We start from the raw sequence: 13,346 nt of genomic DNA, 5'->3' as shown, positions 1-13,346 counted from the left end.
CACGTCCCCTCAAAACAGTGTCTGAAATCATAAATAATCTAACTTGCGCTATAGAGAGATTGATTGTATTCTGTCTCGATATCTCGCTACTTTCACAATTTTACAATCATTTACGGTATGTAAATTTAAATAAACTCGGCAGCTGCGTGGTACATTACATGAATATTTCTATATTTCGGTTGTAAATAAAACAAATTTTTAAAAGTTTCTGATATAAAATGTGTAGTTTAAAAAATAAAAAAGCAGTCGGAACTCTGTCATTTGTATTACATAGAACCTTGTAAATCCGCTCTTAAGTGAGAGCAAACGTTTTTATTCCATATTTATGGAATTCTAAAAAAAAACATTTGGTATTATACAGAGGATTTCAAATGGGTAATGATTTAATATTGAATTGTAGAAACCAGTTGAATAATGTCCAGCTTTTGCTCACCAAGTCTCGCAAAAGCTGGACATTATTCAACTGGTTTCTTAAATGTAATGTTAAATCATTACCCATTTGGAATTCTTTTTATCACGTAGTTTGTATTTCATTTGAAATTAATTAGATAGAACGAATACTCTATAATTTCGTTCATTCTGACAGACGGTGCACCTTTCATTTTGATGTACTTAAAAAATAGTCCCAAACAAAGTTGAACTGGTAAAAGTAGATTATAATTTTTTACAAACTATAAATCAAATACCAAGCGTCAACCTGAATCAACAGAACATTTTATAAAGACAAAATCATTTTTCAACACAGAATGTTCAATGCGTGTGATGTTATCTTGTTTGATACTGTACACAGTACCATCCATAGTCCATGTCAACCCTAAAATGTCACTTCAATCCTTACATTGTTGGCGGGGGGGGGGGGGGGAAGAAGATTACTGGATGCAGAAATTCCCATATTCGCTGTAAGGTATTTGAGATATTTGTAGTATTTGATTTTGTACACTGTACAGACGACGTAAACAAATTTATTTTTGAGCTGGATTTGCATCACGTATTTATCGTGTAAATATGATATGGTTTGATAAAGTTCTGTCAGTTGGGAGACCGTCAGGGAGACCGTCAGTTGGGAGACCGGTTTATGTAGACATTCTTCTGTAAGCAGAGGTGAGATTATTTACTTCTGTGAGCTAAACATTTAAACCACGCTTGTATACAGGGTGGATTCTATGTTACAGATCTACTGACCTCCAGGGCCGGCGCCAGACCCTGCCAGACTATCTGGCGCCCTAGGCAAAGTTAGACTTTGGCGCCCCCCCCCCCGAATATATCAATTTCAAAATTTATAAACAATAATTTTTTTTAAAAATGCGCCCCCTGAAATCAGCGCCCTAGGCGGCTGCCTGGTTTGCCTATATGGTAGTGCCGGCCCTGCTGATCTCTCCACTCCATCCCCACTATCAGATTAGCAATACTCTTAGTTTTAGTTCTTGTTGTTGTTCTTGTCTTGAGGTTTTACGCCATTTTTCATATGATGATATTGTTATTCATGACATAACAAACCACTGGTGGGGTGTACATTGGCCATATTATAGACAGACGCCACCATTTTCCCCATTACCTTTCGTGAGTCGATTAGAGAAATGGAGGCCAAAACGTTCATTGAAAATAAAAATTGCCAGAAAACTGCTCTAAAAATGTTTTCCCACGATCGCAGCCAATCAGTAAAGAGAAGACTGCCCAATAATTTAATGGGCTTATTTGGACCCAAACGAATCACATAAAGTGATATACAACACGTTATGGTATCAAAAATATGAAATTGCACATAATATAGAAAAAATATGCCGACTACGTGATAAAAAAATTAATGAACTCAGGCTTGTGATTTTTAAAAATGGCATTATTTGTAAAATATTTTTTGTGTTCTATAATTGATGTGTTTAAATCATGCATTTTACATAATGGATGCAGTTCTGTTTCATTTTTATTTTATATATATGTACGCGGATTTTAGGCAACGTGAGGTACCACCACATATATTATTTTTGTTTATTTAGAAGATACTGAAATGTCATTAGAGAGTAATGGAAACTCTAGTGTACCTCTTTTCTTTATTCTTTTAATGGAAACCCTAGTGTACCTCTTTTCCTTATTCTTTTAATGGAAACCCTAGTGTACCTGTTTGCCATATTCTTTGAATGGAAACCCTAGTGTATTTATTTTCCTTATTCTTTTTTGTTGGTGATATTTCCTTTATTCTCAGAAAAATATTGCAGGATTGCAACTAGTAATGTAATTACTTCAGCAGTCCTGTCTGAAACAGACTTAAATTAAATATAGAGAAAACAAGAACATGTATTTTCAGAAGAGAAGGACATATTTTAATTTATGAAATATGATAATAAATTGGAAAGTAAGAGAAATTGCTGGAAAATTTGATCATTGTGATGTTTTTCAATACTGCTATCAAAGGCCCAACAGACTTGACATGTGAAGGAATAAATCACATAACATTCTTAATTCAAGTTTCGAAAATCTTACACCAAACCAAGATAACGTATTTACTTTTGTATGTATACATTACCAGCTTACTTCATACACCATTGAAGTCTGGGGATTTCATGGTAACAATGCTTGTGAGACTGTTAAACTTTAGTTGATGAAATATGTGTTGAAGCTAAAGGTGTCTGCATGAAATGCTAATGAGTAAGGGGAACTTTATCATTTGCCCATGACATTTAAAAGACTTGTAACTATTGGATAATATTGGTTCACAATAAAAACTATTGAGCAAGTAATATTAACTACATTGTATAAAGTATTGTATGAACAGTCACAAAATAATATCGCTAATATGTTACCATTGTATCGACACTGTTTATATAATGTATGGTTTTTCATATGTATGGAAAATCACTGTTGACACGTATATGGTTTTTCATATGTATGGAAATATACTGTTGATATATGTATGTTTTTTCGCATGTATAGAAATACACTGTTGATACAAGTATTTCATGTGTATGGAAATACCCTGATAGTTTCCAGACAAAAATTGAGTGGTACATTTATATGCAAGTGGAGTCAAAATATAGGTGATTCATCAAAACAATTGCTTTGTACACCCATTAAAGTAAATTTAGATCTGAAGATTACCTTGGACTTGTGATAAATCTTAAACATAAAACACAATTAAAGGTTTCGTCTCATTTACTAAGAATTGAGGCCGACAATACTAGTAAAGACAGAAACATCACGTTTTTGTTGGTTTGTGAGACGTATTATTTTTTTTATCCTTCATTGTAATGTATTATTTAAAATATATCTGCATGATAAAATGTGTAGAGCTGATGAATTTTACTAACATGAAGATTATTTATGATTTTGTAAAAGTCAGAAATCGGAAAGCAAATAATGTCGTCTGATCCAGACCTCAGTTACAAGTCTCACTTGTCATTTGCGTACAAATGTATATGATTCATATTTGGAGAATTATTTATATACTTCTTCAATATTCACTACGCTTTTGTGTTGTACTCGATACATTTTTGTGTTATACGATACATTTTTGTGTTGTATTCGATACATTTTTGTGTTGTACTTGATACAATTTTGTGTTGTACGATACATTTTTGTGTTGTACTCGATACATGTTTGTGTTGTACTTGATACAATTTTGTGTTGTACTTGATACAATTTTGTGTTGCACTCGATAGCAGCGTAATCCTTAAAAGGACATATAAAAATCTAAAGCTGATTGAAGATCATGCCGATTGTCAAGAATGAATGAAAACTTTCCAAAATAACTGATTGTGAAGTAAATAAACGGTAGAGCTAGTTTTCGGGGCAAAATGTATTAAGTTAGAGGACGGTGAACAGAAGATACAGTGAAAGTAATAAGTGGTTAACTCTATCACGGTCTGGTAAATTTTTAACATTTTCGTTATATATGCGACGATCGAGGTTGATATGTACCTTGTCATGAATCAAATGTGCTTGGGTTACTATCAATAAAAAATCTTTATGATTAGTTTTCTGAAGACTTCCATACCATTTTTAAACATTGACTAGAGTCCGCCAATATTGTCACCATAGACACAGCTACATTCACAGACTAAACATTTCTAGGTCAATGAATGAATCTAGTTAAATCCGGATTAAAAAAAAAATACTAACGTGGCCTTTGCTTATCTTGAGCAAATACATTGAACTTGTGTTTACAATTTCCCCCACATTCCTATATAATCTTTTGTTGAGTTTTCTCTACGATCGTTTAATTTCCTCTGTTATAATCGCAGTTTAATCTCGTTAATATTACACATTGTAACGTTTTTATATACTTTATTTTCACTGTCTGGTATTTCAAATATCATGCGTGCCTTTTTGAGGTTTTGTTTCTTTCCTCAACATCAAGCAATTATCATCAAAGAACTGAATGTTTTCATGCTCCGTGATACCGTGGTTGTTGATATTAGACACATTCATTGCCCCACTCACCCTGTCTCCTTTGACATCCCTCTGCTCCAAAAAAATAAAGACTACTGGCCGATACGTTTCAACATTACACTTCAGCATTAAGGCTCTTCACAGCGACTTATTCATATCTTTGCAGGACGTTCCTCAGTTGAGAACAACATTGTAGCTATTGTTCTCTCTCTCTCTCTCTCTCTGAGAAAATGGAATATAACATTGATTCCTGTTGTTTGATACACTAACTCATCAGAATCTTGTTACAAAAACACTTTTGGAAACAAAAAAGTTATCCAAAAGAGTAGAAGCCTTCCAACTTATTACTGACAACGCCCAGGAAATTATTCGCTGTCACAAAAATTAGAATGAAATAATCATTGTCGACAGAGAAGTAGATACAACTCAAAGAGAAGTATGGAATAAAAACGAAGATTATTTTGACAAAGTATATATTGTTGTTGTTGTGTTGTTTATTTTTTATTCAGGGGTGTGGGTATGTTCGCATAAGGACGTTGGTTTTACGAGTACTTTTATACGGATAATGGTTTATGTACAGAATGACAATTTGAAGAGCGTTGTGTGCTTTCATTATTGTCCCGTTTCTCTGTAATCAAAGATTGCCTAGTTAGGTTGACAGATGATAAATGTTAGGAGACAAGACATGTTTCGTAACCAATATACTTTGTGACTCATCTGACTGTAAACCGTGAAATTCGTGTTAAACTGAACATCTGTGTTTTCACCCAGATACATACCCAATTTTCAGCCGAAAAAATTTTCCGCTGCGATATCTCACTCTCGTTTTATATTATCCCATGCATATCGCTACCACTGCCATTTTCCCCTAAAATCAGAGTTTTTGGTAATGTAGACATGAAATGTCAAGAATGAATGTAAAATACGCAAAGTTGATGACGCAATAATGCTCGTAATAAACGAATTATTCCTATCAAAGAACCACAATGCAACATCGTATGCACTTGTAACATATTCATACAAAAATAATTTCAACGCTCTTATTGAAGTAGGAAGATTTCTATTAAATCCAGTGAATAAGCAATATTTAGCTAATTAGGCATGCATTAAATAAGTAAATAAGTAAAAATTAATTTCGTATTGGGTTATTAAACTAAGCTGATTCATTTCTTTCTGCGCATCAACATACGAACTTTAATGAAGATAAAAAAAATTGTACATTCTTTGCGATATTTCAATTTAAAAGAGTCATATATTACTTAGCAATATTTCTTATTGTGTTTCACTTTCATCCTAAGCGAGTGCTATCCTTTGAAAATAATATTAGATAAAGAACGGTTATGGATCTCTAGACAGTGATGGTAAGATGGTGCAAATAGTGGGTCTCGATTCAGAGAGAGATCTCTACGTTTTCTATCATCCATCACGGGTCAGCACCTCGGGCTAGTTGTGATTACTTACCATGCAAACGTCACTTCACACATTTTTCACAGATTGTTTTCATTTGTATTCCTAATTAATGCATTTACAACGCTGACAAAGTAATATTACTTTGGCATTGGAAAACGTAACAAATTGTGTCCGTGTTGATTGCTTCCGTCATTGATGTTACAGATAAACAACGATAATTGGGTAAATTCTGGTACTTAATAATATTGTTGACCAGTCCGCTTGCAAGAAGGAACGCACGTCTTCATAAAACACATCTGTAAGAACTTTTCTTGCACGATATTGTGTTACATAAAACACTTAAACATTACATTTAGGTTGTTGCTTAGTTTAATTAACTTAGTTAAGCTCAAGATTTGCACCTACAAAATTATTCGTCTCCAATTCTTCTTGAAGTAAATTCCTCTGTGATGTAAATGTTGCATAGGGTAGAGCCTTCGTATTAATGATGGCGATTAATTACTGCAGTCCTCCGGCAGTATATGTGAAAATAGTATTTGCGACCTTTTTCTGAATCATCTTTTTTCCTCATAAAGTACCTAACCTAAGGCATCCCTCTTCTCTGAGGTCATGTCTCTCTAGTGGTAGGAGATTAATTTAAGAGCATACAAACTGAACTTGAAGTTGCCTCTGGAACGAACAAGGCACGGTGAACAAGGAGAATCTGAAGTTATTCTTGTTTGTGTCTCCACTTAAAATCAGTAAATACTTTATAAATATGGAATTGAAAAGATATTTTGATTTCAATAGGTAAATGCTCGCTTTAATGTTTCAGTTTTAAATGATCCAAAAACGCGCATGTGCGAGAGAATATGTAAACAAACTTGCAATAACGAGCACATATTTATCTATTGAAATATAGACCTCTTTGTAAGTCATTATTAACCCACAGAACATTGTTTAATTGGTACTACATTTCGCATCCGTCTCAGTCAATAGCTTAGACTTCTTCCCAGTTAAACTTGCGAACTAACTCCACAGACCATTTGACTCCTGGGTCAGTCTCGTTCAGATGTGGCGTTCAAACGATCGTTTATTTGAATTTTTGACGAGGAAAAAGCAGCCGATAAGTTAACAATAAAAGTGGCATCTCTAATACCTGAAACTTTACAATTTCTATTTTCCGTTACTTTTGCAAATTCCCTTAAAAATGAAGTGAAAACAAGAACACTGCAAGAGAACTCCAGAAATCAACTCGTTATGACAGTGCCATTTTAAAATAGACGATATAACCATTTCGTGGGTGGTGGCAGAGTACTGGCTATAATAACCTCTCTTTTTCCACGTAATGCAAAGAGAAAGAAAGAAAGGATCATATTAGAATAAAACTTATATGTTGATAGATATTACTGCATGTGCAAACAACCGAACTCAAGGAGCATGAACTCCGGGCAGCAGTTAAATCTTCCAGAGCTTTTCGTGCATCCCTTAAAAAACTGACAAAACAAACGGTGCAGGCGGGGAAGTAAACCCAGCAAGATCCAGCAAGCATCCACCCTCCCGATGAAACTTCCATTCTTGCTTGAGATCATTACATGTTGCACGAAAGGTACAGAATAGAAGCAAACGTAACAAAATAAAAAAGTTATTCAGAGAGTAAAGGTCATTAGGCTCACACAAAAATACCGGTGAGAAAAGGTCATTAGGCTCACACAAAAATACCGGTGAGAAAAGGTCATTAGGCTCACACAAAAATACCGGTGAGAAAAGGTCATTAGGCTCACACAAAAATACCGGTGAGAAAAGGTCATTAGGCTCACACAAAAATACCGGTGAGAAAAGGTCATTAGGCTTACACATAAAATACCGGTTCTTGAACTCCTCATATATGTCTCATGCAAATTTGAGATGACTTGATCGAGTGATATCAAAGATGTTCTTTGCTAAAGATATACTATTTACATTGACAACCTTATTCCGTTCAAATCTGTCTTTTAAGAGTAACTAGGCCACGATTACCAGACCATAATTAGTCCGACAAAGTTTCAAATATAGTCTCACAACATCAAAATAATGGTAGAGGTGTGCGGTGTAAAACGTGTGACCAAAATTACACTATTAAATCCAAGGTTTTCTCATGGCATTCTAAATCCTTGAATGTCACCTGAACTTGAATACTTGTCTTTGAACCATTCCAACAAAGCTTTCGTGAAAGTTGGAGAGTATTTGTTTGGTGTCAAAGGAACTGTGTAAATAACGTTTCCGTATTGTGTAAAGACTGATACAAATTAGACATTGAGATGTGACATTATAAATGGGATTGAGGTTACAAGATATAATCAGATAACAGATCCCTGAAAAGTGAACGTACATCTGTGTTTCGATTGACTTTTAAACATGCTGTGCAAAGATGGGGTCTTTCTAATGTAATTTAGGATAATTTTGTTAACGTGGATAAAGATAGTATCAAAACATCACATCATTTTTAAAACCTGACAGAAAAGTTAACAGATACATGCTGTAACCAAGCAATACGCTGAGCAGAACCGAAGAAACTTCCAAAGTCTTCAATAACTTGACAATGAAATGAAGGCCGACATATTCGTTTGGGTGTGAGGGTCAACCTAATTGGAAATTTGAAAAAATATATACGAACTATAAAACGACGCCAACAAAAACGATCATCGGAAAACATTACACCCGTGTCTAACCCCCAATTTATCATGCTAAATATCTTTCTCTCATCAAAAAGAACATGTCATGCACTATACTAGGGATCTCAAACTCAAACCACCCTGAGGGCCGCACCACCTTTGTTATCTCTCATGATACCAATCATTTTGCGGGCCACATGATATGGTTTGGCGAGACACATGCAGCCCGCGAGCCGCGTGTTTGAGGCCCCTGCGTTATACAATATAATTTACTTACGAGCACCACTTGCCGATCACTGGAGCGTGCAGACCCTTGTAATCATTCGTAACGTTCTCAATGCCAGCCCTTTTCTGGCACGTATCCAAGGAATGGTTAGGGGTTCCCGGAGACGTTCCCGGCATAAACTGAGGAACCACAACGCAAATGAGACATAATGCCGTGAAAATTTGAAATAGTTGAACTGAAAAATAGAAAATTGTATTTATGAGATCTTGAAAAATCCCTGTGAAAGGCAAGAAGAATATAATGTATGTGGTTTCCTTTTATATGAAGACCTTAACATTGCAAAGTTCAAAACCTTGGAATGTAATTAGTACCCGCATCGTTACCGATTTTACTGTTTTATATATATATATATATATATATATATATATATATATATATATATATATATAGTTACAACCTTATGGTCACTAACTTAAGTGACAGAAAAGAAGCCAAACCCAAATTATAAAAAAATTAGAAACAGTTTAATTATTAAAGTTATGAATGTATAATTTGAGAGGAACTTACAGTATTATGAAGTGAATCTAGCTAGTCATTATAAAGGTCTACGAAAGTTCTAAGCAAGTGAAAAGTTCCTTGTAAATTTGAATACCGAAAATATGGAAATATACTGGTCATCTAAGAACCGTGACGTCAAGATGGCATTGTCCATAGTTCCTTCGAATAATTTAAAACAGTTCCAGAATAATATTATACTCCAAATAATAACCTCTTTATATTTCCACAGAACTGCCCAAGCAAATGTTTTTCCTCTTGAAAAATATATATGTGCAACAGATATATGTACAACAGGAACACATTAAGTGTGGATGACTCCAAAAATCTGAATGAATCTGATTGTTTAACTTTCTTATATACTGTTACTGTACTTCGCAATAGACCCCACGTGACAGCATATACTATTGATTAATTTGGGATGTTTGTAAGATTTGGCGACTAATTAAAGATTAGTAAATTGTACCAGCGTTATATACATTGTTTGTAATGATGCAATACCTATATAAATTTGTGATGTAGCAATAACTGTACAAGTTTATATTGCGGTTATACCTCTATAAGTCTGATATGCACTAATGCCGTACAATCATTTTCATGAACCTGCATTACCTTTGTAAATGTGTAATGCAGCAATGCCTGTATTAAGGTGTGATCCAATAATACCAGTGTCAGTTTGTAATGCAGTAATATATATATATATATATATATATATATATATATATATATATATATATATATATATATATATATATATATATATATATATATATATATATATATATATATATATATATATAATTTGGGCTGCGACGATATCTGCCCAAATCTGTAATATAGCAATGTATGATTAAGTAATGTAATGCAACAATAAAGTTTGTAATAAATATATACAGTATGTAATGCAGCAATTCAGTTTGTAAAGAAATGATTGAGTTTGTAATGCGGAAATTCAGTTTGTAATATGGCAGTACTTTTTGTAATGCAGCAATACATTTTATAATACAGCATTCAAACAATACCTGTATAAAATGTTATGTCAGCAATACATGTACCTGACCTGTATAAGTTTGTAATCCGGTCATAACTATATAAATTTGTAATTCAGCAGTACATGTACCTGTATACACTTATAATTCAGCAATAAATGTACCTGTATAAATTTGTAATCCAATAATACATGTGCAAGTTTGTAACCCAGCAAACTTGTTCAAGTTTTAATCCCGTAATACCTGTATATGTATTATTGTCATCCCCACCCCTTTTAATCTTAGAAATCTCTTCTAGATCATCGTACTTTGTTGTAAATTTAGTACTGATATTATTTAGAAACGCACACGTTTATATCGGATGTATTTGATGTTACTCATTTTAGTAAAGTAAAATGAAACTATCTGCGGATTCCAAAGATTTGGCTCGGCTGTTTTTTGTTCCTGTACTTTATGTTTTCAGCAGAATCTCTAACAATGCAAATAAATAATTAGTATAACGAGTGTGCTTCGTGATTGGAATATGATGAGTTTTAACCAAAATATCACATGAATAACAATTACTTTTTATTAATGTCTTTTTCTTTGACTGAATTTCACCTTTGCAATTAGGTTAACAGAGTCCAGTGTCAGCTACACACGGTTGTCTTATCTCCTACATGTGTGCAGAACTAAAAACATTCAGATGACGAAAAAATTAAATATCCAGAATATGAACTGATAATAAAGCTGTAAGACGGAAAGAACCGAGAAAGCTTTTGTGCGGTATGGAATCATGGTGGGGTCCGATATCTGCAATGTCTGACGGAAAGTTAGCAAGCAACACAATCTTAGGCACCTTGGCACTATAAAGATTTTACTTATGCATTGGGAACTTGATGGTTTAATTATTTGTCATATTATGTTTGGGGGTTTTACCTGTTGCTTGCCAGCGCACGTATAATGAATACGTGGCACATGAAATTATGTTTTAATTGCTTGCATTATTAAATTATTGTAGTGTCGGTCATAAACAAATAAGCAAGAGTGGTTGATTTAGGGCTACGTTGAGGAAAAATGTCATAATAATAATAATAATACTAAGAAGAAGAAGAAGAAGAAGAAGAGAGAAAGAAAGAAATACAACTAACTACTAATAGCAGAAATAGCTACAGTATCAGAATCAATATAAATAATTATATAATTAAGTGTCATGATCTCTGATAGAAAAATGATCCGTATCAGCTTAGTTGGTAGAGTATCAGGCTTGTAATCCTTTGGTTGCGGATTCGATACCAGACAAAACTAGTTCTGGTCGGCAGCCTACGCACGTCCTTGGAAAATACACTTAGCTCTCATTTTCCCGGTACGATATAATTAATGATGTTTTTAAAATGTCATCAAAATTCAACAAGCCAAGAAATCTTTCCAAAACAAATAACCAAACCCACCATATTAAGGGTTACAAATTTGAGTGCTCATTAACATTCTTAGGTTAGGTTCACTTTCCCCCAGAATGAGTCAAAAGGAAAGGTGTCATTCATCTATGAAGTATATATTTTGATAACGATATTTTACATTCTGAAGAATATATAAAAATACTCGATAAAATGGAGTTGCACTAAAAATAGTTTTATTAATAATTTCTATTTTCTATTATTTTAGTTAAATCCAAATTGGATGAGTGCCGAGGTTAGCTTTCTACTATACTTCTTTGCAAACCAAATATACTGACGCAAACTCAGCAGATGGAACTCTTTTTTGGTAGAAATATAAAACATGTAAGTAAAAATAAAATCTGTTTTTTTAATATAAAAAACGAACTAAAGGATATAACACTTCAGCGATAATAATAATAATAATAATAATAATAATAATAATAATAATAATAATGATAATAATGCTTTTGTTTCCGTTGTTTTTACCACTTGTAGTATTAACCTGAATCTAATTAGCTATAAATATCACTCGAAGGTTCTTGGCAGTATAAGTTAACGGACGGACCGCACTGGATTAAAACTGATGTATACAAATAGCATGTTCATATTATGCCTTCACAAGGGTTTAAATTGTATTTATAAAAAAAACTTTAATGTCAGTTTTGTCTCTTCACAACTGTACTGATTTTTCGTATTTAATATATAGTCTATTTTTTGCCTACTGGAGTTAATCACAAATTAACAAATTGGATTACATTACTCTAGACATTGCTGACGATTTTCTTCTTCGAATATTAAAGCAAACAAAAATATGTTCAGCATTCTCATATTTTGTACTCCCAACGGTAAAAGAGAAATACAAGAATAAAAATTTTGCGGATGAACATTATTAATATACTCATAAAATATTTCTTACATAAAGCCTCTTACCTTGAGGTATTCCCATATTGAGCACAGGTTTGATAAAAATGCAAAAAAGCGTAGTCCTCCTAGTACAAATAGGATACGAAGGTCCACCCAGTAAGTTATTTTATGCACACGTTGCCTAACTTTCTTCTTAACAGCTAGCGCGGCAGCGTAACGGAAGAGTAGCGTGGATGTGGCTGTCAGACTAATTTGTCGGAGGACATTTGAGTGACATCTCGGCTTTACGAGATGGGCCCAAACCATGCACGTCAAGTGCGTCGCTATGACATGGGCCCGAATCAAAGTACATTACAGAATGATTTTCAGTCTGTCTTGCAATGTTGAATGCGACAAAGTGGAGTATCAAAACAAAATAGAAATGCTTGATATCTTAAGGAATAGTGCTGTGGGTGCTTAAATACATTACAAATGTGAATCAGTTTAATTTTTACCACTTAGATATAGTGTTTAATGTTATTTCGTCATTTATCAACTTTTCTCTTCATGTATCTCAAGAAAGATGTCGGCGATTAAAATAAAAACAAAACATGGCTGATCCTGTATCATGGAAAAATAAAATCAACTTGATAGATTCTATGGAATTAAAGGATTGGTTACGATATGTCTATTTGCCAAAGCACTATTTTACCAACACGATCAAACATAACATTAATTCAAGCAGTCATTCAGTATCATAGGTCTTCGCTTTTAACACTAATGTGAACGTTCTTAATGATTTTTATGCATTTGGGGTTGTCTTTGGGTGTATTCATTCTCATTTCAGGTATCACGTGATTTACATACTGTAGTAAACGTGTTAAACAGC

General features: G+C 33.6%; 1 protein-coding gene across 1 annotated transcript in view; it reads right to left on the bottom strand.

Moving 5' to 3' along the window:
• The window catches only part of LOC149776801 (uncharacterized), a 43,839-nt gene extending 31,089 nt beyond the window's left edge, over positions 1 to 12,750 (bottom strand). The window contains exons 1-2 of the mRNA XM_089941499.1: positions 12,545 to 12,750; positions 8,704 to 8,887 (exon numbers count right to left, since the gene is read on the bottom strand). Coding sequence (XP_089797625.1) covers positions 8,704 to 8,887; positions 12,545 to 12,560 — 200 coding nt within the window. The 5' untranslated portion in view covers positions 12,561 to 12,750. The remainder of the gene's footprint in view (positions 1 to 8,703; positions 8,888 to 12,544) is intronic.
• Positions 12,751 to 13,346: the final 596 nt, after the last annotated feature.

Source organism: Sinohyriopsis cumingii, chromosome 18, assembly GCF_028554795.1.
Source record: "Sinohyriopsis cumingii isolate HCF-2022 chromosome 18, ASM2855479v2, whole genome shotgun sequence".
In the NCBI taxonomy this organism is placed as follows: domain Eukaryota; kingdom Metazoa; phylum Mollusca; class Bivalvia; order Unionida; family Unionidae; genus Sinohyriopsis; species Sinohyriopsis cumingii.
This window is presented reverse-complemented; position numbering and strand designations above follow the sequence as displayed.